Consider the following 24,900-nt stretch of genomic DNA (forward strand, 5'->3'; position numbering starts at 1 on the left):
TTTTCCTTTCTTTCAGGACTGTTGTCAGCTGAAAATCCAACCCTTTGACCAAGCTGTTCAAACAGTGGCTTAACTGTGCCTTCCCTCAAAGCCCTTGGACAGGCTCCCTGTGCTCTGCCTGCCTGGCACAGTCCTGAGATTGACTGTGAGCCTTTCACCAGTTGGGCAGTGAGGGAAGAGGCTTTGGAGCACCAGAGGCCTATAGGGCATACATTCTCTCTTGCCATATAGCCAGTGGCTTTGCTGGCTACCAGAGGTCACCAGCCTCCCTCATGCTGTCACTGCAGAAGGGGCTAGAAAAGCATGGGATGCCCTTGGGATGAAAAGATCCGTTGGTGCCTTGGAGCTCCAGCAATAGGAGTTGTAGAAGCCAGTCCAGAGACATGGAGCAGTGCAGGTGGTTGCAGCCTGCGGAGATGCAGTGCCACTACTGAACTGCTGATATTGGAAAGTAGGAGTGGGAGATACTTCTTCTGCGAAGAGGGCAGCTGAGGGACTGAACTCATTGTGCCTACTTTCCTTGTAGTCATGGCATGAAGTGCACAGAGTTTCCAGCTCCTGTGGCAGAAACTGCCCGAAGTGTGCTCACATTCCAGGGTTGAGCAAATCCTCACCTGTGATTTTGGTGAAATGTGCAGAACATATGTTAACCCTAAGGGAAGTAAATGCTGTAATGTCACACCAAAAGTTAAACTTTGGAAATTTCAGAAAGCAACAATAAACAGAGGAGAAGGCCATTGGGCTGGGGTATTGCTTGGTTACTCTGTCAAATTCCAAATTATTTGGCTTCAGAGCCATGTGGTTAGCCACCTGCAAGCCAATGCCCGTTTTTCCTTTGGGTTTAAATTCACTTCTGCGATGACTTTACATGCATGGATAGATTTTGACCTTCTGCTCCTCTGTTTCCCCAACAGAGCCTACTGCTCCTCTGTTTCCCCAACTTGATTTTCAGGAGGAGCTTCTCTGTTATTCCTTCCCTATTCAGTGGCCAATTTTTAGTCCTCTGATGATTTATAGGTACTCTGGAGGACCCAAACTGATTTCCCATTGGCAATTTCTTCTGGCTGTAGGAGGAGACATCTGTAGGACTTGTGTGTTACCCAATTCCTTGTGCAGCAGTGAAACAAAGCTTCCCACTGCCTAATGCTTTCACAGATTGTCCTTTGCCTCTTCACCTGTAAGACTGCTTCTTCTCAGAGCTCTGAAGTCGTTTGGCCAGGCAGAATTTGCAGTCCCCAACAGTTTTAGTAGGAAAAGCCCAGCCAGCTGCATGTGTCGCAGGCAGGCTGGTTCACAAAACTCCCTGGAGACAAGGGCAGGATCCCAAGGAGAATCCCTGAGCACGCAGGTTTTACAAACTGCAAATGTTTGCACTTCATAGCTGCTAGTTAGGTTTTGTGAGATGTTATCACCTGCAACATGTGTTCTCGTGGCAGCTCTCCTCCCTGGGGAATCTGGCATCCCCTGGCATCCCTCTTATGCTCTTAAGTCTTCACTGTGGGTTGAAGTCTATGCACTCTAGAATGAGAATTGATTGCAGCAGGTCTTCACTTTTCTCCATTTGCCTCTCTTTAACTGATAATCTTCTAAATGTCATATCCTGTGTCAAATGGAAACTGATGACAGTTTTTCCTGAGCAGTCCTGATCTGTTGGAATGCAAGGTGGCTTTTTGACTGAAGCTATATAAATGGGTATTTCACTCCCAAAGCTCAGGGAGGTTCCTATCCCTTTTTCCCTTGAAATTTGAAAACAAAGCTTTTGTTTTTCTCCTACTTTCACTTCATCTGGCAAGCTGTGGTTCTCAGGAGGCTGAATACTCATGTAGTGCTTTGAAAAGATCCCATGTGGGACCTTGCTAATGTTGTATTTCTAGTTCTTTCTCCCTCCTCATTTTGCTTATAGATCTGAACTGGAACGGGTTTTCTAAAAGGAGTTGTCATTCTCTGGTCTTTTTTTAAGCAGTTGATACATTATGTCCTGCAGGTGTCTATCTTTGCAAATACTCTCTCTGTCTTTTGCACACACATGTGAAAAATAGCCATGCTTCAGGCTTAACTTACTGTAAATTGCAGCAACTTGGCTTCCATTGGCCCATGCAGGGACGTTACTAGGTGACTGTTTTGCAGCCTCTACTCCAAAGCTGACAGTTCAGAGGTACTTTGGGGTAATCCTGCAGAAAACAGTGCATTGTCATTGCATCTTCAGCCTGATTGTGGTTTTCTCAAAATGCAGGAGCCTGTGTGAATGCAAAACCTTTTCTATGAAATAGCTCTGTAAATCTCTCCACTTTCTTGGAGTGCCTGGCGGCTGCTTTGCCAGCAGAATACTGTTGATCACCACTGGATCACTTAAAGTTCAGCTGGGATCTTCTTGCTTTTGGCCTTGGTTCTAGCTTTTGGACTGCTAGAACACATTCTTGGAGCACTCCAGAGGACATCCAGATGGTCCATTCCAAGAGGAGGCCATTACTTACCTAAATCCTGTCTTTCCAAAGTATTTGGCTGTGAGAGCTGCATACTCTCCTGTGTACAATCCAGAAACTTGCATTCATGGAGAATTTCCACCATACACTTGCACAGAGAAGCACTGATGCTGATGCCTGGCATAGCAGGGAGAAAAGTACAGTCTTTCTGATACAAGAAGAGAACCTTTCAGAGAAAATCTGCAGTAGGTTCTCCATCTCCTTAATTTTTTCTTAGGACACGCTATCCTGGTATTACCAATTTCAGTTTGTAACTGTGTGGCCTTCAGCTTGCAAAGTACTCCAGAGTCCTTGTGCAGTTGTTAGTGATGGGACCAAGGCCCTGTGAGAAAGTGACTGCATTTCTTTCCACTGTAGCTGACCTTCATCAGTATGACAGTGGAACGCGATCAGCGGTACATTCACTTTGCATCCACTAAGCACGTCTTCTCACCCACTGCTGTTGGAGACTCCCACCCCCCCACACAGGTGAGCATCTTGAAGCCAAACCCAGCAGCAAGTGTAGGGAAGGAGCTAGTACTACTGCATCCCGAGGACAGGCAGTGTCTGAGGAAATTCTCGGAAAATGGATTGGCCTCCATAGGAAAGCATCACAGGAGAACTTTGAGGATAGTTCTAGGCAGAGTTTGGAAATAGCTGCTGGGATGACAGCAGGGAAAGTACCTCTCACCATCTCCAGTTTGACAAGATTTGGTGTTCACTCTAATCAGAACATTTATGAGGCTTATTGGGCTCTTCACTTATTCTGTTGCATTGGATCTGAGTGAAAACTTGCCTGTCTGCTCCAAGTACTCTGGAAATAAATGCTAATTAGTTTTTTAGTAAATTAATTTTAGTTCCTTAAACACTTATTAAGCAAAAAGGCAGCTTTGATTCTGTTCTGCCTAATTTACTTGGGAAATAAATAAGTCTGAATTGAATTAAGAGCACTTTAATACAAGTGTTTTTGCATTTTAAGTAATCTGCTTTACAGTGATCCCTTTAGCTAATCTGTCTTAATTTTCCCCTAGTGTGAATTGGGAGGACACCATTTGGAGAGGCACTTTGGTTATCAATGTATATGTGTGGTGATGATAAACTTCAGCACAGCTGCCTATCAGAGCCTCAGTGTTAAATCCTGACACTATGAGGTCTCCTCATTCTTAGGAGATGAGCTGATTATTAAATATTAATGCTTATCAGTGTCCTCTGGGGAAGTGTTAACTGGTTTGACTTGTTTGTACCTGGTATAATCAGCACTGCTCTTTCTGACTCCCTTCAGATTTATAAACTCTGCAATGGTGGCTCCATGCCCGTGAAATTTGAGGTTCAGCTGGACAACATTGGGAAGATAAAGGAGAAGAATTTTCAGCATCCTGTGTTTGTCTGCCTAACTCCTAAAGGAGAAATCCCCCCTGGTGAAACAGGCCACATTGAATGGATCTTCTCACCACTGGAAGCTAAAGCATACATGGTAAGAGCCTCCTCATGACTGGAAGAAACAGATTCTGTTGCTGACGTAAAATTCTTTAGGTTTCTTACTTATGGTTGGTCCACATAATGCTACAGCTGAATTGAGCTCTATGCCTCCAGGAAGCAAAGAGTCTTGAGAGCAGATGAGTGGCTGCTCTGGTCTGTAAATGGAGCAGATAAATTTGTCTCATAAGTTTTTTCTTCCCAAGAAAAGATATCATCCACAACCAGAGTCATCTCATATATTTTTCAAGGATCAAACAGTAATTGGGGATATCAATAGTATCTGTTCAGATTTGTGGTTCATTGTTGGCCTCTAAAAATTCCCACCAAAGAGACTGAACTCAGTGTCTTCTATCATTGCTGTGTATGCTGCTGCAAACCTCTGAAAAACAGCCTTCCCAAAGACCTCTGTCCTGGCCTGCAGCAGGCAGGCAAGGCCAGAGCTGTAGCACTACTTGTTGCTTCAGTCTGTGGTGAATGCATTAATAAATAAATTTAATTTTAAAACTCCAACCTTTGCTCCAAGAGGGAGTCTCTGTCCATCTCATACTGTAACTGGCTAATTGACTACTTAACCAGCTTTTCTGGGCTAGCAGGAAAGGCCAAGGTCTGAAAGAGCTAAAGAGACTGGATTTGTTTTTATCCATGCCTGGAGTGTATTTAGACCAGTCCATAAGCAAGTATGCTAGCTTATTGCACATCTCTCCCAAATATGACTCTGGACTTAAACCTTTTATCTTGTCCGAGGTAGGTTGATGTTCTCATCCACATCCTGGACGGTGAGTCGACCCAGATTACTTTCCAGGGAGTAGGCTACAATCCAAATATTGTAGGAGAAGCTGTCACATCCAGCCAGATTCTTTCTTCTGCAGCCATTCCAGGTTCTGCCAAGCTAACTGTTCCTGGGCAGGTAAGTCAAAGTGTGGGATATGAGCAATATGGTCAGTCCAGAAATGTGTGAGAGAGATTGAAATTTACAAGTGACCCCATCTTGCAGTAGTCTGTGTTGCAGGAGAGTTCATTTGTTGTGAGATAGAACAAGATATTTCCCTTCCAGGAGGTGATCCAGAGCTTGACTCATGGAAGCTGAAAGGTGTCTTCCTTTCAGCTTGTCACTTCCATAGCCATTAGAAGAAAAATGGGTTTGGGTTTGTTTGTGTACTGAATTTTTTCTTAGAAGTTACCTCCCATCACAGCTGCCTTTCTTCTGTGAACCTACACCTTTTTCTTTGCTAAATCATTCTCAAAAAGACCATTATACTCCTGCCATACTCTGTCAGGTCTTGGCTGCCATCATTTCCCAGCCAAACTCAGGTGATTCATAACCTGAATGCTGACTGCAGGATGGTCATCTATTCAGGCACATGCAGAGGAATGCACTTGTTTGACCTGCTGCTGGCTCAGCAGGAGCTTGTCTGGTCTGGCTAGAGCTGACCTGCCAGCCTGGACAATCTGTTGTTAAACTCACCCACAGATCCAAGCACAGTGAATGAGCATTACACAGCAGCAGCAGAAGCTTTCTCCTGGCAGGTAAAGGATTCAACCTGTGTGACATTAGCATGCCTTCCTTGGAGCCAGCCACAGCTCCACAAGCTCTTTTGCTTCCAGCAGGGCCATTATATTCCTGAGAACAGCAAAGAGAAGATGATTGAAAACTGCCTGAGTCTGACAATGAAGATGGCATTCTGCAAGGCTCTGTTGTCGGAAATTAAGTTTCTTTCTCTAATGATTACTGGACTTAATTAGAGATTGCACTGTGCCTGGAGAATGGGACAAACTAGTAGCATACTAGTAGCAAGGTGTATTAGGGATCAATTTCCCAAAACTTACAGTCAGCTTGATAAGAATTTTGCACAAGCACACACCTCATGTTTCTCAGCTGAAGTAGGAAAAGGCCTGGACTGCAAGTGCTGCAGAGAGAATTCAGGATGTTATTGGTCCTCTGTGCTCCTGAGATCTTCTCCTGTCCAACACCAATGTTATTTCTTATTCATTGCCAACTCAATCCCACTGCATCACAGCTGACGTTTTGAGGTCACTGTAACCAGTGCAAAATTGAGAGAATTTTTATACTCCCTCAAGTTGTTATTGTAAAGATATCTGGTTAATATTGTTTGGAATTGCTGGACAACTTAGAGATGATTGTATGACTCCCCTTCCCCAATGCCTAGGTCCCATCTTCCTTCCCTGCTGTTCCCTCTGGTTTCTCCTTGCTTCCTGCAGGCAGCCACATTGTCCCATCACAGGATTTGCCTTGGAAATATTCCAGACTGCACCAAAGCTGGTCGACTTGTTTTTCTCAACAATATCTCGAAGACCAAGGCAGTGGTGTTTACCTGGCAGATAAGCTTCTATAAAGAAAAGGTGAATCCTCTTTGATCTACAGCCTTCCTGCCCATTTCTGTTGTGCCATGAAGGGACCTCACAGCTCCATTTTCAACAGGACACTCAATTCTAGGGAACTGGCTTTCTACTAGATGATGAAAGAAAAAGTGAAGGGAAGGGTTAGGACAGGGAACAACAGGAATTCAGAAGGGAAATCTGAAAACTTTGGTGAGGTTATATGGAGCTGGAACTACACAATGTGGTAAACCTCAGGACTCTGTCCAGCAGCAAAGGCCATGTTTATTCTTAGAATATATCAACTGCATCTGTCTCATGCCACATACCTCTGAGAAGGAGAGGTGTGTTCCCTGGAAAGAGAAAGCACACAGGAAGGTCCCAGCACAGTGAAATAGCTCCTCTGGCTTTTTTTCTGTTTTTTTTTTTTTGGTTTTTTTTTTTTTTTTTTTGTTTTTTTTTTGTTTTTTTTTTTTTTTTTTAATTTTGTTTTCCTCCCTCCCTGCCCCTACACCCAGGTGTTGGAGATTGCTCCAGAGTCAGGGGTTGCGCAGCCTGGAGAGAGTATCCCCTGCTTCATCACACTGCAACCTACAGGGAATCCCTCCTTCTGCAGAATAAATCTCGTGTGTGAGGTGAGACCCAAGAGGTACCTGTGTATTACCATGACTTGGGCATGTCATTGTGGTTCCCAAATGGCTGACCCCAGCTGTCAGCTGCCTGCTGCTTCCAGCTGAAGGAATCCTTCTTTGATATACACTTCTCATTCCTGAAGACACTTAGCTTCATCCTTCCCGATGCTTTAAGCATCTAGCTGTCTGTGTGGCTCACTAGATGAAGTATAATTGTGCAACGTATAGCTTTGTGAGGGGAACCCAGCTGCTAGAAGTGATGATTTGAGTGGGAATGGCTTTCACTGGATGCCAAAGACTTGATATCTATTAAAAACAAGTCTCTCTGCTTTAATATTATTGTGGGCACAGACCAATAGTAGTGTCCCCCTTGACTCTTTCCTGGTTTTCTTTGGCAAGAGAGTATATCTTCTCTGTCTGAGTCTTAAAATACCACTGTTTTTTCCTCTTCCTGTCACTGGAATACATGGGAGCTCCTGAAGGGGAGAAGCAGGCATGACTTGAGCCAGAGACTATTATTTGCAACTCTTTTCTAGCCCTGCTCCCTTCAGTTAGGGTTTGTTTTATAGGTGCACATCCAGGAGTCCCTGGCTCAGTATGAGAGGGACCTGCATGAGTGGGAAAAGGAGAAGGAACAGCAGGCTGTGGAATTCACCATCACAGAGAAGGATCTTGGGAGTAAGAAGAAGCCAACATCACCTTTAGTGGTAAGTGCTCTCAGAACCTTGCACCAGCTTAGATTGCCTCAAGAAACAGCAGCCAGTGTTGACAAGAAACATTCTTTAGGAAAACCTAGGCAAGTTGTTAAGAGGACATGAAGCTCTGCTCTGTCAAAGACCTCAAAGCTGATCTGTGGTTAGTGGAAAAAGAGATCTTGTTTTCTAGCCAAGAATCATCTTACAAACTCCGAAATTGCTAGTGACCATCCAAAATTTGGAAGTGCATGAGAAGCCTTTGGAAAAACAAAGCCAGTGACTCTGGAAACCAGTGGTTTGACTTTTAACCATGAATAAACACTGGAGAGAAATGTGTAGCTAGCAGTAAGAATGTGATCTGAGTGAAGAATGGAGGATGAGATCATTGATTCTCAGCTGGCACAAAGTTTAAAAAAAATCCTAAGGTCTTCTTCTGCTCCATGTCTTCCCCACATGCTAATTCTTCTTCCTTTTTTTTTATGTTTTTTTTTTTTTTAAATTTATTTTTATTTTATTTTATTTTATTTTATTTTATTTTATTTTATTTTATTTTATTTTATTTTATTTTATTTTATTTTATTTTATTTTATTTTATTTTATTTTATTTTATTTTATTTTATATTTCAGAGGTTATCAGGTTCTGCTGGAACAGAAAATCTTCCTGAATCCTCAGCTGTGATCAGGAAATACAAGGTAAGCCAGGCCTGTCTCACTCGTGGTAGAATCAAACTGACTGCTTTAGAAAAGAGGCAGATGCTGGATATCACAGTGTGGGAGTCTGGACAGAGCACAGCAGGATTTGTAGCTTCAAGGCTTTGGGAGACAGACTGTTTGGAGGAGCCAGAGGAATCAGACTGTCTGGCTGTGTTCTCTGGCCAGTAACTTTCCAGCTGAGGTGAATGGGAGCTGAAATTGGCATCAAATGTGCTCCCATGACTGGAGAAAGGGGGAAAGGTTTCTAATAAGCAGAAAAGATGCACACAGACAGGGCAATCGGTACCTGTACTGGTTTTATGCTGGGGTCACAATGGAATGTGTGCCACAGCAGAAGGCATCAGGACCCTGGCAGAACGTGGTGCAAACTTTGTCCTCATCTCAAGAAGAGCTGTGCTCTTCCTCAGGAGAAGCTGCAGGCAGGAACTGCTTTGGTTTAAATACACAGCTTTAAAGCTCAGTTTGCCTGGTTCATCAGTTTTCACTCAAGTGCACAACTGTATGCACTGCTGTAAGACAGCTTTCCCAGCAGTGGTGGGAAGGGGTGAAACAAGGTCCCAGTGAGTGCTCTGCAGAACTGCCGGGGCCCAAAGGAATAGTCAGCAGCACCTATAGCCATCAGCAGGATATGCTGTGGGAATGACAGGGATTAAAGCTAACCCAAGATGTGGAAAGATTTAGAGGAGCTGAGAGGAGGCTGGGCCTGAGAGGATTGAGGCAGCAAGGAGATGCAGCTTGTTATCTCAGGAATACCACCACAGTGAGGCTATAGCAGTGCTCCTGAGACCCCACTGAGTGTCTTTGCATGCCCTGCACTGTTCTGTGTGAAGGAATCAGCTCACGGCAACTCTAGGTTGGACTGTTTGCCTTGTGCTGTTTGTTGTGATCAGTGATGCAGGTCAAGGCATGGATGAGCATAAGGATGGCTGCAGAAAGGTAAAAACAGTTTCATTTAGTCCTCTAGGATTTTAATCTCCAGTGATAATTTGGAGCCTGCTGTGTCTGTGTAAGGAGCAGTGAAGGTCCCTAGCCTCATTCCCAGAGGGAGAACAGCCATGTCTCAAAGATTATTAAAGTCCTGTGATGCCTGAGGACTTCTCCAGATCTCAGTGGTGTCCTTCTGGCCCATGCATCCTGGCTACTGCTCGAAGAAACTTCCCCCAACCTGATTGCTGGTAATGCAACCCCAAGTTGGCCCATGTAGTGCGGCTAGAGTCAGTTCCTGGTTTCCCTTCAGATTTGGGGGAGGACAGTTTCCCCATGCGTTCCATCCATGTACATCACTTCTCCTGCAGCACTCCCGGTGTGCTTGCAAGAGCTTCCATGGTGATGGATTGGAGAACAACAGCCCCACGTATCTTAGGGAGACCCTGAAGCCCTGTTGACACCTGGGGCTGGCACACTGGGCAGTGAGAAGGGAACAGACCTGATTTCCACTATGTCTGCTCATGCCTGTTATCAGTACTGTGGTGCTAAGATAATTTTGACACCCAGGATCTGGTGGCTCTGGTTGCTGGGCTTTCAGTTCTTGTGCCTATGCTCAAACCTACACCAGCCGACTTGTGGCCAAAGGACCAACTATATGCCTGCCATTTCTTTCTTTCCAACAGACATTACCCCCTATTAAAAGCCACCCTACACCCAGTCAGCCACCTGGACACATTGAGAGGGGGCTGCTGTTGGACAAAGACACCAACCAGGTGCGGGTCAAACCAGAGCCTCCCACGCCCTTGCTCTTACACCTTGATGTGTCAGCCAGGTCCTATGCTATTGAGGAATTTCTCAGCAACTTCACCTTGGATTTTCCCAGATACTTCTTGTGCCGGTAAGAGACAGAGTTTTTTGGGTTGGTAGCTTCATCTGAGCCAGGGCTGCCCATGCTCTGATATGCACTGAACTTGGTGCTCTGCTCTCCTCCTCTCTAGTGCCTCAGAATTAGGTAAGAGGTTGTCTTGCTTTCCCCAGCATTAGCTGACATGACCTGTTTCTCCCCCCAGCTCAACCATCAGAGCTCAGTGTTCCTCTTTTATGACAGTGTCCCTGCTCCTGTCACAAATATGACGGCTCCCACCCCTGCCCTGCTTGCCTGCACTGCTTGCCTGACATGCTGCTGCAGTGCCAGGAGGGTGCTGGTCTTTGAGAGTTTGGTTCTGTAGTACTGCCATTGATGGAACAACTCCTCCTTTTCCAGCCCTTTCAGCTCCCAGCCCTCAGAGAGCAAATTTGTGGATGGAAATAGGCACGGAAACAGGACGGACATGGAGCCCAAATGGCTGTCCCTGGCTGCTGCCTCTAAAGAGGAGCTGGAGGTGGTGACTGACATACTCACAGGTGTCATCAGGTTCGTGTCCCTTCACCCTCACCTGGTTTGGAGCCCCTGTCCTCCAGAGAATGCATGCAGCATGGCCAGCCCTCTGCTAATCCTAGAGGAATCTGTCCACTCTTGTTGCCAGAATGGGGGATTCACCTGCCAAAGGCTGTCTTGGGGACTATGAGCTCAGATCCTGGAGTGGCAGCCAAGGCAGGGGCTTCTTCCCCAGCCAGGGGCTGAGCCCATCTTTTCAGAGTTCCCAGGAACCAGAGAACTCTACCTGCTGTGATCTTGGAAGCAGGCTGTGTTGGGGTGCACCTGTTCAGTTTGTGAGCTGTGCAAATGTAAAGAACCAGCACTGGGGAAACAGAGGTAGTTTCACTGGCTCAAGCCCTCTTGCTGCATCCTTTAGGCCCAGAAAGCAAGAAGGTACAGACTAAACACTGATATCAGTCAGTGGTTTCCTCTGATTTGTGGTGTCTTGTAATAATCCTCTGGGTCATACAGAGTGCTGATTTGCTGGAACTTATCCTTTGTCTTCCTCTTCCTAGAAGCCTCTTGGAGAACGGCCAGTTCCAGAAGTCAGTGAGAAAAATCCAAGATGAGCCTATTCCATATTTCTCCCAGTTCCAGTCTGCAAAATCAGCAGAGCTCCAGGACAGTAAAGAGGGCTCCACAATCCTCTCTAGAGTCTCTGCTTCAACAGATCTTGACTTTGAGAAGGATGGAATGAGGAAAAAAATGAGTCAGGAAACCTCTCCCAGTGATTTGCAGGAGTCTTGCGAGACTTTTCACCATAAGCAGTTGAGGAAAAAGGAGATAATAAATAGGTGAGGAAGAGGTCACACATAAAAGCCAAGAGCTGCACAGTCAAGAGAGCCATGGCAGTACACTGCCTGGCCAGAAATCCATTTCTCCTTCAGCCCTGCAGAATTTCTGCTGGTGTGTTCTGTGTTGTCTGGGTAGAAGTCGGTGCTAGCCTATCTAGTCAACCCCTCCCAAATGTGGTTTGTGGGGAGAGGTTTACTGTGTCTGGGGTTGAGCTATAGGCAGTGCCAGGATGCTGGCAGTGAATGAAATCAGCTTTGCTCTCAGGCTGTCCAGGCCCTATTAGACATTAGGGTGCAGTATGTGCTTATCTTACCTTTTATTTTCACTGCAGTTATTTCACCACCTTGCAATTGCTGTGGCTACTCCCTTGTACACTGCTATAAGCATTATTCACCAATAGCAGCTATAGCACAGCTTGGAGGAAGAAACCAGTAAAATATAGTCACCCAGCTCTGTCTAAGGTCAGAGCCTGACACCAGCTGGGGACAGTTCTGGGACAAGGGTCAGCAAGCCATTACTCAATTCTTTGGTTCATTGGTCTCAGTGTGTAGGAAACAGTGTGTGCTTCACTGCTGTGCCTGATGATTCCTGGCAGGAGTCACAGCAAACAGTCTGCATTATCTGCTTTCTGATAGTGGTCCTCTGCTGTACTTCTGTCTTTCTAGGCAGCCAGCTGTTGGGAACATTGTGGAGCTGGTGCTGGAAAACACACTGCAGAATATCCTGATCGAAGCCAGCCGTGGGGAGGTGGTGCTGACAGCCTGGCCCGGGGTCATTTCTTTACCCCCACAGCCCTCCCGAAGGTAGCAGAGTGTACCTGTGCTCTGGTGGGGGACGGGACCTGTCCTTAACATGTCAGGCTGAAGCACAACCCATTTTCTAGACCATGTGGGTTAGCTGAATCCCTGTCTATCAGTGCCAAGGCTGCCTGTGGCAAAACGAAGATACCACTCCCAAAGTCTCTGCACTCTCTTGGCTTGTCCTGAGTCACCGAGCAGAGGTGGTAACAGTACAGCCTTTCTGTGGGCCTGAGACCCTCATGCAGCTCTGGGGCAGGGTCCTATGGGTGAACAGCTGGCCTGAGGCACTGGAGAGCCTAGCACAAGGATGATCTTTTGGGAAAGGGGTCAAGGAGCAGGCAGCACAGCCTCTGACAGCAGAAAGGGAGCAAAGTTTTCATAGTCCACTGTGGTGTAATGTGGGATCTAGTTAGGTTGAGGGAATGGCCATTGGTGGGGAAAGTAGATTTGGACCTGAGTGAAAAACATAAGGGTTTGCCCTAGCTTGGGCAGAAGTGCAGAGGGATGGGATTGAGGGTTAATGGAAGAGGGTTCTTGGATGTAGATGTCATCTCCAGAGCTGCCATCTCTTCTTCAGAATCAGCAATCCGGCACCCCCGCCCTTCAGAGTGTAGCTGCTGGGTACTATACTGCTTAAGCTCTTCAAGCACATCAGCTCTCTCCATCCTTCATCCCTGTGATGTCCAGAGCCACTCGGACCCTCCCACACCATGACCTTAGCTCAACATGCTGTCTTTCTCTGAGGAGGTATATCCTGATTATGTTCTCAGCGCCAATTTGAGACAACTTCACAGCAGAGTTCATGAGATCTCTCCTTTCTGTGGCTGGCCACGTCATCGGAGAAGAACTCTATGCTACAGGGAGCACATGGACAGCCATTGTGACAATTCCCACTACCCTCAGTCTGTACCAGCTGAGAGGAGTGGAATCTCCTTTGAAATGTAGCTGAGGAACGACTGACATCTGGGCAACGAGGTGATGACATCAATAGGATGTAGGTACTGAATCCTCCTCCCCTCCTTTCTCTAGTGGTGGCTGCAGGTTCCCCTTACAGTGACCAGCCCAAGTGGGCAGCTGCAGCACCATCAACACACACAAGCAACCCAATAAAAGCAACTTCACCTTCAGACACTGGCACCATGTGTAACATACGTAATTCATGCATCTGGGTTTGTGAGCCCTGGACAATGTCTTCGCCTTCTAATTGCAAGGCTGTCACCTAGAGAAAGGGACCCTCTGAGCCTTGGCTTAGCCCGGGGGGTCTGTCAGGCAGCAAGAGGTGTCACTATGAAGGAGCCCGTTTGTCACAGCCGGGAGGTGGCAGTGTGAGTTGTGAGAAATCCCAGTGGCCAGCACAGAACAGGCTGGTGCTGGGTTCCAGCTGCTGCTCCCAGGCAGGAGCTGCAGGATGGCTGTGCCAGGCAGTAGGGCTGCGTTTACAGCGTCTCCTTTGTTCTGCCCTACTACTATGGACTCTGCAGCATGGGACTCATGCAGCCACCCACCTCTGGTGAGGATGCAGCTTTGGTTTCCCCCTCCAAACCCTCATGCCTTGTTTCCCAGTGCCAGGACCCAGTTAAGACCAGAGCTGCATCTTCTTCCCTCGCATCCTGAAAGAAGTCTGTGCAAAAGGTGCTGTGGAGGGCTTTTGCCTACTCAGCAGTGGGCAGTTGCCTGCTGTGCCTGGGGTACTGCGGCTCACCCAGCTTCACCCCAGAACTCCTCTCAGTGCAGGAGCCCTGCGTGCATAACCGTTACTGAGCCCCAGGGCCGAGCTGTTCCTGCTGTCAGAGATACAGTAGAGGCACTGCCAGCTTCTGAACTCAGCCTGAGTGCCTTGGGGCCTTCACATGGGTCCTGGATCCTTCTCATGAGAAGTGCAAGCCCTCTCCTTCCCAGTACTCTGTGAGCCAGGTCTCCTACATCACAGCAGTCTTTCAGTATTCCTCTGGGCTTTGGCTGGTGCTGAACAGGTAATGCAGAATCACTTCCTTCCTCCATAGCTCAAGGCAGCAGCAGGGCCTGGCTGTTCAGTCCACTTGGAGTGATTCTTCTTGATCCAGGCTCCTCGCTAGGATTTGCGCACTGCAGATGCTCTGTAGTCCTGCAACAAAGTTCCCAAATGGATAGCAAGGGCAGGGGCAGAAACCTCACTATTGCCCTAAAGCAGGTTAATCCAGCTACTCAAGGGAAGCGTGGAGCAGTGAAGGTACAGTCAGTCAGTTTGTCCACCCTCAGACCTGCTGTGTGATCTAATGCTCTTTAGGCTGCATCAATGCAGGTGCACCATTGTATCCAGTACCTGGAGGATTTAACATGGGAAATGCTGTGTGTTAGTCTGGTGTAACACCCAAAAACAAATGGAGAGAGCCCAAGTGCCATCAACTGTGCAGGGATTTTTTTTGCCATTGAAGCTCCCATTCTCCCCACTCTCCTGTGCTCCCAGCCTGGACCTGGAGAACACAGAACTCACACTGTACTTGGCTGTTGGAGCACTATCAGAGGGAAATTCACTTGCTTGATAAGCATTAGTCTAGTAGGAGAGATCTTGAAGATGATGCCTTAAACAACAGGTGAGTCAGGGAAACAGATTTGAGAGCTATTTACACCTGTGAGAGAAATTTTTCAGCTCTCAGCTCTTTTTAGGGACTGTGAGATGGTGGTGTGTCACCTCTGTTGTAGGTCTTCTCTGATGCCTGTCAACCAGAACCACTCTGAGTGCACTAAGCAAAGAGTAGCAGCTGTCACACACTTTTCTTCTTTTATACTCATCCTAAAATATAAATACACCAGGGCCAGCCTCTTTCCCAGGTTGGAGAAATTCCCAATTCCCCTTTTCAGACTGGGAACTAGACCCTGACCCTGGTTTTGGAAAACACTTTAATGTGTGACCAAGCCACGTCACTGTCCTGTTAGCAAAGAGAGACAGCAGCACTCCCAGATAGTGCTGGGGGTGAGTTCTGCATAGTGTGGAGCCTACAGTGTGGATGTTCTCACCCGGGGGCTTCTCTCTCACTTCGATCTTTAAGGCAATGGGGAGGGGAGGGCAGAGATATGCAGAGCTGGCAGGGAAGGACTCTCCCTCTGCAAGAGGTTTTGTTGGTACCCACTGCCAAGGGCAATGAACTTGTGGGACTATAGTAGGCCCAGACTTACAGCCCAGCTCAGCTCCCAAAAGAGGGGGGAAGTCCTGTTTCTGCTAATGACATTTGGGTCTCAGCCAGGAGGAAGTTTGAGCTTGTTGTACTGTCTCCCGGGGCTGGATTTGGCCCCTGCCCAACAGAGCTACATTTCAAATGAACATCTCTCCAACAGAAATATTGTAGGCACAGGTCCTGCTTCTTCCCACTGGTGTTTGGGCGGTGAAATTGGTGATGTTCCCACTGGACTGGGGTTGGTAGCCAGGCCAGGCTCCCTGCAGGTATGTGGCCAACACGCCAATGGCTGAGCCTGAGCTTGGCAGGTTAATGGGACTCCCCTTCTCCTTGTGTGAAATATCGGGAACACTTAGTCATCAGGCAGTTAATGCAACACACAACAGGCACTTTCTTCCTGGCTGTTACTGCTGGCTCCCAGGGAGAGGTGAAATGGCCTTGGGGCAGGTGGGCAACAGAAGCTATCCTGAATCCCATTAAAACATTTAACACCTGCTGAATCGTGCCATTGTGTGGGAGATAAAGGGAAGGGAACAAAGCTGCTCTTGGGCTTCCCTGACAGGGTGTCTGCTAGGCTTTGCTGTCCAATTGCAGCTGGGGAGCCTGAATCTCCTGCGAAGCCCCACTTGGCAGGTCTCTATCTCAGTGTGGGGAAGGCAGCAGTGCTGGGGGACAAGGAATCAACTATTCTCTGGTTGGAATCAGCCTCTTCTCCCTCTGTACAGTGTATGAGGTAGGAACCTGGAAAAGTCTTGTCCTGACCAGCTTGCAGTGTGAAGAGCAAAATCATGAGGGTGATCCTTCCAAAACCCTCGGCAGAGCTGGACAGATCCTTCACCCTTGGCTTCCCGTCTCTGAAATACTGGGCTTTGCTGTCTCAGCTGTGTCACTTTGGTGTTTGGGAGTGGGGACCATGCTCAGGCCAGGCCAGGGCACCATGCTGGCTCCTGATGGACAAAAGAGGTGCTCTAATGTGAGCTAGTCAGTCCTCATGGGACAGTGAGGCAGCACAAGCCCTTGGCAGCTGCAAGAGGAGGCTGAGGCTGCCTAGTCAAGGCCAGCCCTACTGAGAGCTTGGTCCCGCTCTTGCTGCCCACCTGCCTGACAGGGAAGGGTGCAAGCTGGTAGATGCTGCCCCAGAAATGCCAGAACAGGTGGAAGACGTTCCCCGGGGTAGCAGTGCAGGTCACTCTGCAAGCTCAAGGGACCTGCTTTTCTCCTTTTTTCTGTAAAGCTGCAAGGACAGTATTTGCTGCTATTTGGCAAATGGTGGGGGCCTGCCCTTGCAGGAGAGAGGCTGGGGTGAAAGAGCTTTTCTGACACAGCATATAGGCTTGGAGATGTCTGCTGGCATTACAGCAGCACCTGTGGTATTTGGGTTTTTTTGCCACATCTCCAGAAAGAAGAGCCAATCAGCCGATGCCAGGAACTGCAGTGCTGCTATGCTGGTGTGTGCTGGGGCAGGGAGGGGCGGGAGTCCTGTCCAGCACATTTCCCATACTAGGAAAGGAGAAATATGTAAGTCCAAGCATCACAGCCTGTACAGCATCAAAAGGAGGGGGAACGTCACACTTCTTCACTGCACCACAACCCAGAGTATTGGTGGTATTGCATTTCCTTTGCTGCCAAAACTACTGAAAAAGGACCCGGATGAGCAAGGGCAGCAGGTTGGCATCACTCCAGCTCTTCCCAGTGCCAGGCCTGGGGAACCCCAGCCTGCAGAAGGAGCAGCAGACAGGAGGGATGGAGCCTGCCTTTCAAAATCCTGAGTGTGAGAGGGTCAAATCTCCAAGGAAGAATTGGGAAGCAGTGGCGGCCAAGGATCTGCCACTATCCTCTTACATTCGGGAATCCATTTACTGCAACCTGCAAGTACACTCCAGCTCTGGAGGGAGCAATGGTGATGGTTTCTAAAGCACACCCAGGACCAGGATTCCTGCAGGTGTACACTGTGGGGGTTAAAGCAGTGTTACCCCCTTCCCCACCCGCAAACACACCCACCTGCACAAACAAACAGGCCACTGCACTCACACAAAGGAGCTTCTCCTGCCACCGCTGCTGCATTTCATGCTCTGTTATCCAAGGAGCTGTGGGTGCCAGAATAACTGGGGGAGAGAGCCCAGCTCCTGCTGACTCTGGCTGAGATCAGCTCAGGGCTGAGCAGTGTGGCTGGGCATTGTAGGAGTGTGTCTAAACTTCTCCTGGTTTCTGTGAGCTCTGCACACTGCTCCCAGAGCCAGCACAGGGGTGTCTGCATGTTACCCTGCTGGGCAGTGACACAGTTGGGACACAGGAGTGCTGTGACTCTGGGATGCAGTGACCCACGGGGAAGCATGTGCACATGGAGTGAAACACATCCTGTTCTTGCTGCTGCATTAGGACAGCTGGCTCCTGGCCTGTGTGGCCATGCAGGGAACGAGAGTGCTCCCGAAGTTTTGTTGAGCTCTGCTTTGCTGCCTAGCTCAGAAGTCTGTGGACTGCTCTAAATGAAGTGTGATCATTGTCCTGGTGTGCCATGGGGATTTTCAGCATGAGTAGGGGGATTGGGCTGAGAACAAGGAAAACTTTTCTATCACTGGCACTCAGACTGCTTGGGGTAGGCACTAGATTTGCTTTTGTGCCCTGAGACTTCACAACTCCCTGACCTTTCAGCAGCCCAAGACACTGCAAAAGAGCCATCCTAGAGCTGCCCAGGTAGGGTATCCTCACACCTGCTTCCCCTGGCTCCTCGCTCTCCTCTCATCTCTGCTGCAAAGTGAGCCAGGCAGGTGGGTGGAAAAGTGACAGCTGGTGTTGTTCCAGTGCAGGTTAATGAATGTCTCCTCCTCTCCCCCCCACCTCCTCCTCCCCACCACCCCAGCACCCAGGCTCCTGGCTCCTATCAGCCCATCAGGCTCCCATTAACAAAGGCAGCCCTGGAGAGTTTGCATAGAGACCTGCTCTGCCTCTAATCTAGGTGGGCTAATCGCCTCCCTTGCCCAGCCTGCCTTCCCTGGGTCAATATTTGCTCTGAGCAAACACAGAGCTGTGACAGGTGTGCTGGGGAGAAGGCTCGCCGCCGCCAGCCCAGCCCTCTTGCCTGTCTCTGCTCAGTCACATCTCTCCGGCCCCCCGATCACCGGCCAGCCAGCGCTATTTTTATCGGGACTATAAAAGCCCCATCCAGCCAGCGTCACCCTCATTTTCTGCTTGTGAGCCAGCAGGGGAAGGCGAAGCCGCTCACCTGACAGCTGCCAGCGTGTCACCGGAGCCAGGTGAGCTGCTATAGCCAAGCACACCTTGGCCAGGGTCCTGCCTGCCTGGCTGGTAACAGGGAACTGGGCATAGAGAACATCCTGGGGGCTTTCCCGGGACAAGTACTGGGAGTCTAGTCACAGACCTGAACTCCTGAGAAGGAAGGGGATGGGCTCAGGGGACACCATCCAGCCTGTCCCCTTTCCTTAACTCTTCTCGTTCACCTGTATTTTCCAATCCTTTCTGTTCCGCTTCCCTCCTCCATTTACTTTTTTCCTTTCTTCCTTTCCTTCCTTTCTTCCCTGTTCTCCACCTTGGCATGCCAGTTAAACCACCCCGCTCTGTTTGGCTTTCCCAGGCAGCAGGTGTCAAGCATCCACTTTCCGGACTTTACCCCCAGAGGAGCTGGTCTGGAGCAGCGTGTGCAGCAAGGACAGCGTCTCCCAGCCTGGAAGGACCCAGCTCGGGAGGAAGGGTGTGGAAGGGGCTGCTGACAGCCCAAGGCAGAGCACCCCTCCAGCCTACACTATCCAAAGTCGGAGCATCTCTGCACTTGCCTGGCGTCGAGCCCCACGTGCAATACCTGACCTGAACGTTTTGTTCGTTCGGCTCGCGTTAGGCAGGTCCAGCCCATCTGCGAGCGCATGGCGGGCGCTGAAAGCCGGCACCGCCACACTCCTCTGCAGCGCGGCCGTGCCCTGCAGCCCGCGGAGGGAACGCACGCCTGCTTGCAAGTCCTGCGTGCCAGGGTGAACTCCAGTCTGTGTGCGGAGCACAGCACGCGAGGGACACGCACAACACGCAATCTCACCCAAACACATGCCGCAGTGAACACACAGATGACGCAATACACACACAGCATGAATGAACACTGTGGGACTTCCACATGGCACTGTGGGACATGGGGCCCAGGTGGCAGTGGTACACATGGCAGTTCTGGCACTCAGCTTTGCAGGCTGTGACGTGCAGGACCCATGTCCATGTGCCCATGGCACGGCAAGGACATGTAACACACTAGGCACACGTGTCCTGCCTGTGTGGCTGATGGCTGCTTGTAGCAGCCTGTTGGGGAAGGGCAGCCTGGCTCTGGCAGCACTGCTGAGCCGTGGCAGGCACAGAGAGCCCTGGCACGGTGCTGGCCCAGGGTGGAGTTTGGCAGGCTCTGCCAAGCACCCAGGTAGGTCTCAATGGTCCGCTGGCACCAAGGGAGCTTTAACTGCTGACAGTGATGCAGCGGGGAGGGAGGGCAGAGGCAGGCAGCAAGGAGCAGGGCAGAGGATGGGGGTGTCACATCCTTCCTCACACCCCTCTGCCTTGATTCACTCCCAGGACCTGCACTTCCCAGCCCTTCCAGGGACTGTCTGACTGTCCAAGTCAGGTGTTTAGGTGTTGTGCGCCCTAAGCCTGCAGGCCGGGTGCCAGCTCCTGCTGGTGGCAATCCCTCTGCCTATGCCTGCCGTGGAAGGGTATGGGGGATAGTGCTGGCAAGCCTGTGGGTCTCTTCCAGGGCAGTCCTGCTCACTGCCAGCCCTGCTCTCCAAGAACAAGTGCTTGACCTGGACTCCTGTCCCAGTCCATGTCCTGGTTCCATCCCTCTTCCCCAGGAGCCAGAGCAGACATTCAGAGCCTGGGGCTGCTCCCAGCACCATGAAGGTTGCAGGGAGTCATGGAGAGCTAGGAGGTGGAACAGCAGGGAACATGCTTTCTTCCCACCTCAGTGTATTGCTTGGGAATGGAAAGATCCCTCGCCTCCCTACTGTCTATGCCTGCCTTTGCCTACGATTTCTCTGTCAGCCCTGAGCTGCTTCTGCCGTGCCCTCAGACATAGACACTTCTGTATCACAGGATCCTGTTCTGGTCCTGCCATGCTCAGGGATGCTCTGACTTTACAGGCGGATCCTGAGCCCATCTGCAACATCTCTACAAACACCAAAACGACTCAGCCCATCCAGCCAGTGTGGATGGAGGTTGGAGGTGAAGGAGCTCAGGGAGTGTGCTAAGGGACAGGATTATTCCTGTTGCTTTCCCTCATCCCAATGCAGCTATGCAAAGGACAAAGCTCAGCAGCCTTGGTCCAGGAGCAAGAGAGTCCTGTTCCCTCCCTGGGGTGCCCCTGAAATGAGGTGCCTCCTAGGCTTCCTTTTTGAGCAGATGCTTTGGGAAGTTTCCAACAGGTGTTGTAGGTAGGGGCCAAAATCAAAGAGCATCTCCAGGGTTGCCATGCTCCCTGCATCCCTTCAGAGCTAAGCATGCACCCTAGCCTGGGAACAGCCCCCAGACAGTGCAGTGATTGGCCATCATTGTGGTCATGGGCCCCTTGGGGCTGTGTCTCCAGGCTCTGTGTCTCCTGTTACCAATCCTGGCAAAGTTGAAAAGCTGAGAAAGCACAACACATCCCCCGATATGCACAACCCTCTGCAGCTGCCCTACTCAGGTTGGGATCAAACAGAACATGATTAATAACTCTGAGCAAAGCCAGACCCTGCTGTCCATGTGCTCCAGTCCCTGCACGTGTGTCCCTGTGGGGGCAGAGCCTGGTGGAGATGGTATCTGGCAGAGCAAGGCTGTGGAAATGCGGCCATGCCGCCTCTGCTTTCCAGTGGCTGCTCCAGCACCTCTGGGCTGCATTATGTCCTAGTTTCATTGCCCCCCTGCCACCTTTCCAACCTACTCTCGCTGCCCCAGCTCTGCCAGTCCAGGGGCACTGGGAAGCAGTGAAACCGTTCAAAGGTGGGATGGCCCCGGGAGGTCACATTGCCCTGAAGGCTGTGTTACCTGGGATTACTCTCTAGCAGGATAAGCACCCAAGTGTGAGCTTCTCCTCATGATAGGCACAGCCGGAGGCATTAAACACCCACTTCTACATGTCAGAGCCAGTGCTGCTACTAAGGGCTGCACCAGGCTGGCATGGGATGAGGCACAGTGGCATACTGGCGTCTGTGCTGGGTGGTGCTGTTCCCCAAACCAGGCTCTGCATGGCCAGTAGCACAGCTTTGGGGACCTTGGGACCTGGGCTGGGGATTTTGTGGCACAGTTCTGCACCAGGAGGATTTGCATGGAGAGGGCAGGGCACAGGAGGAGCACAAGTGCCCAGGTTTGGATTTGCACATAGGTGTAGTTTCACACAGGTTTATATGTGCATGCATGCCTGTATATTTGCATAGGTGTTTCAATGTGTGTGCTCTCCCCGGCAGGCAGAGCAGAGCTGGTGCATCCCTGTCCCGTGTGTGCGCGTGTGTGTGTTCCCCTGCTGAGCTGAACGGGTGGTGCTGGCCGTGCCTCTGCAGTGCTTGCTGCTCTGTTTCCTCGTGTGTGTGTGAAGGTGTGGGTGTGAGCAGAGGTGTGCACTGCTGCTGGCAGCCTCTGGGCTGCTCATGTCCTGCCCAGCCCGGATGGGGTGTGCCATCCTGGGGCAGACACTGCTTTACTTTAGGATGTGGGAGAGGCAGCTGGTTGTCCTCAGCATGCCAGTGTCCTGGAAGGGACCAGCCCACAGGGCTGTGTGGGCACCTCAGAGGCTGAGAACCAGGGTGGTGTGAACATCCCCAGACCTCAACTGGTCCCACTCAGTCTGTTTGGCACGCCTCTGCTGTTCTTGAAAGAGGTGCCCAGGCAGAGCAGGAGCTCTCTGCCCCTGAAAGTCAGTCCGTCCCAGCACCACTGTGAGTACCCAGACAGTTTGCACAAGGAGACAGGCTGCTTGTGTCCCTGGGGATGAGCTAATGTTGGAGGCCAGGGTGCTGCTCCAACCTGCTCCTGGCATGGGCAGACCTGGGGCAGGGAGTATGGGGACTGTCCTCGCTCTGTGCTGGGGTCCTGCACTCCCCTTGCCTGGCTGTAGCTTCAGATTCCATCACCAGGAAATGAGTCCATCCCACACATCACCCCCAGCTAAAGACAACAAGAAGAGGCAGACTTCAGTCTGCCTGGGCTCTGGGACAAGTTTATCACCCTCTGTCAGACAGGGTGGAGGGGAGAGGTGGGTCCCAGGCATGGATCTGCATTCTGCTGTGGTGAAACTGTAGGCAGTTCTGCACACTCCAACCCATTCCTGGCTGTGGGGAGTATCAGGGATAGCATAGGTATAGCATGGCATCCTCCCCCCTGCACACACAGACCACTGGGGTGAGAGGGCAGTTTTACAATTGCCCCCAAAAAATGTCTTTGAACCCCCACAAGAGAAAGGGATAAGGGAGAGCTCTGATGAAGGATTCAAGATGCTGGGGGAAAAAAACCCAGAGCTTATACTAGTCCTGCATCTTGGAGCATATCAGCCCCATCCTCCCAAGGGGCCTCCAGGGAAGGGGTGAGCGATGGGGCTCTACTCTTCCCAGCCAGTGGCTCTGGGAAGTGCGTGGGCAGCTTGCCCAGGGGATGGACACTGGGCAGGTTACCAGGGCTGCTGCTTCTGGCCCAGCTATTGCCGGCTTCGGGAGCCCTGAGGCAGGATGTTCTGTTCTTGTGGCAGCGCCTGGCTCAGCCCCCGCCTGTGCTGATCCTCAGAGCTGCTGGAAGAAGGGACCTGCCACTGCCAACCTTTTCATCTGCCTCCTGCATCAGCATCACCCAGGTTTGGGGTGCCTGCCACTACAGATATGGCCAACAGGGCAGTGGAGGAGCATTGGGGTGAAGTAGGACCTTGGCCAGGTGCCAGCTGAGCTGGTATCCCCTGGCTTGAGGCTGCCAGGGCCTGCCAGCCTTAATCTTGCACTCTGCACCTCCATGTCAACAGCCTAGTTGTTATAGGTAAGGCTGGTGTCTGGGAAGCTGGGCTCATCCCTTGATATCCCTCCAAATATGATACAATGTACTGAAGGAGATGCATCAGCAGCTGCATCCAGGCCAGGCTGGGTGTGGGTTGGGGCATGCTCCCCTGTCTCCATCACTTCACCCCTGGGACTGGTCTGCACTGGGAACTCTGTTAGGACCAGCAAGCTTCCCGAGGACACTGAAGCTATTGGGTGCCCTGGAGGTGCCAGGCTGAGGTCACCTGTGGCTGGCACTAGTGGTCTCCCTTTCAGGTCAGGATCTGGACCAGAGGACCAGATACTGGCTCCTCTGCCCCAGGGCCTGGCATCCCCAAGTGGGTAGGGTGTGACAGATGTGACACCTCAGACTGAAAGGGACATGCTACTCAGGGTTGCCTTTTGGAGCAGTCTGGCTTGGTTTTGTGCTGCTGTCAGTTCCCTACCAGGGCTGGGCCAACCTGGGGAAGCAGCCTTTGCCACCTGCTCACACCCAGGCTGTAATCCACAGGCAGGAGGTAAGCAGCTGGTGGAGCCTCCCTGACCTTCAGGTGGGATTAGTCCCCATGGGAACAGTGGGGAGCAGGCAGGTGAGGCCACAGCTCCCCTGGCAGTTCGTGGGGACTGAGCAAGGCTGGCAGAGTTGGGGGCTGAGCACATCCCCATGCTGGGGGACAGCCAGCGTCAGATCATGAATGGGTGACACAGGGTAAGCCTGTGTCCCTGGGTGTATCCTTTTCTTGTTGGGTTGTTGCAGGTGCAACTCCAGAGCTGTGGGTGCCACAGGGCAGAGTGGGCAGCCACAAGGAGGGGGTGAGCAGCGTGCCTGGGGTGCCCATGGTGCCAGTGGAGGCAGCAGGTGGGCAGGTCTGAAGAGCAGGTTCTTGTGGGGGTACTGGTGGCTGGCTGAGGTACTTGTGGAAATCTGAGGCTGGGGTGAGGGCTACTGCATGGAGAACCCTCTCAGCCAGCTGTTTGCAAGACCCAGCTGTGAGTAAGAATGCGTGGGTACCCCTTGCATTGTGTCCCACTAGCTGTAACGTCCACTGCATCCCTGCCCTTCCCTAGCTATTGGTGACAGTGCCTTGAGACCAATCAACATCTTGGTCCCCGGTGGGCTTCTCTCCCACTCACCCTTTGGACTCATCCTGCCCTGGGGGCAGCAGGAGCTGCATCTGGTATGTGGCAAGTCCAGCCTTGGGGGAATTGGAGTGCCTGGAACATCTCTCAGCATGGAACAGCTGGCAGCCCACGGTGTGCGTGTCCGCCTGCGTGGGAGCTAATCCCAGCAACATCTGCCAGGCTCTCTGCAATCCCAGGAGCTCCTGGCTGCAGGGGTGGGATGGCTGGGTGGTGCACAGGGGACACGTGTGTGTGGGGCAGCTGGCATGTGCCAGGGCTCCTTGTGCAAGGCAGTGCCTGCGTGAGGAGGCTTCTGTGGCAGATGTGTGCCTGAACACACATGGCTCATGTGGCCAGCAAAGCTTCTGGAGGGGATAAGTGGC

The 24,900-nt window shown here is 50.7% G+C and overlaps 1 protein-coding gene across 4 annotated transcripts in view; it reads left to right on the forward strand.

Moving 5' to 3' along the window:
• Positions 1 to 13,388, forward strand: part of CFAP65 (cilia and flagella associated protein 65) — a 31,707-nt gene extending 18,319 nt beyond the window's left edge. For 2 of the 4 annotated variants that reach the window (XM_066190138.1, XM_066190140.1), the window contains exons 17-28: positions 2,841 to 2,951; positions 3,745 to 3,936; positions 4,690 to 4,848; positions 6,162 to 6,302; positions 6,797 to 6,913; positions 7,480 to 7,617; positions 8,233 to 8,298; positions 9,930 to 10,144; positions 10,511 to 10,660; positions 11,182 to 11,460; positions 12,127 to 12,264; positions 13,032 to 13,388. In XM_066190138.1, coding sequence (XP_066046235.1) covers positions 2,841 to 2,951; positions 3,745 to 3,936; positions 4,690 to 4,848; positions 6,162 to 6,302; positions 6,797 to 6,913; positions 7,480 to 7,617; positions 8,233 to 8,298; positions 9,930 to 10,144; positions 10,511 to 10,660; positions 11,182 to 11,460; positions 12,127 to 12,264; positions 13,032 to 13,206 — 1,881 coding nt within the window. In that variant the 3' untranslated portion in view covers positions 13,207 to 13,388. Of the gene's footprint in view, positions 1 to 2,840; positions 2,952 to 3,744; positions 3,937 to 4,689; positions 4,849 to 6,161; positions 6,303 to 6,796; positions 6,914 to 7,479; positions 7,618 to 8,232; positions 8,299 to 9,929; positions 10,145 to 10,510; positions 10,661 to 11,181; positions 11,461 to 12,126; positions 12,265 to 12,838; positions 13,000 to 13,031 lie in introns of those variants that run through there. The other 2 variants (XM_066190143.1, XM_066190139.1) reach the window with 2 other exon arrangements.
• Positions 13,389 to 24,900: the final 11,512 nt, after the last annotated feature.

Source organism: Chamaea fasciata, unplaced genomic scaffold, assembly GCF_029207755.1.
Source record: "Chamaea fasciata isolate MVZ Bird 193981 ecotype frontalis unplaced genomic scaffold, bChaFas1.0.hap1 SCAF_8, whole genome shotgun sequence".
Taxonomy (NCBI): Eukaryota; Metazoa; Chordata; class Aves; order Passeriformes; family Sylviidae; genus Chamaea; species Chamaea fasciata.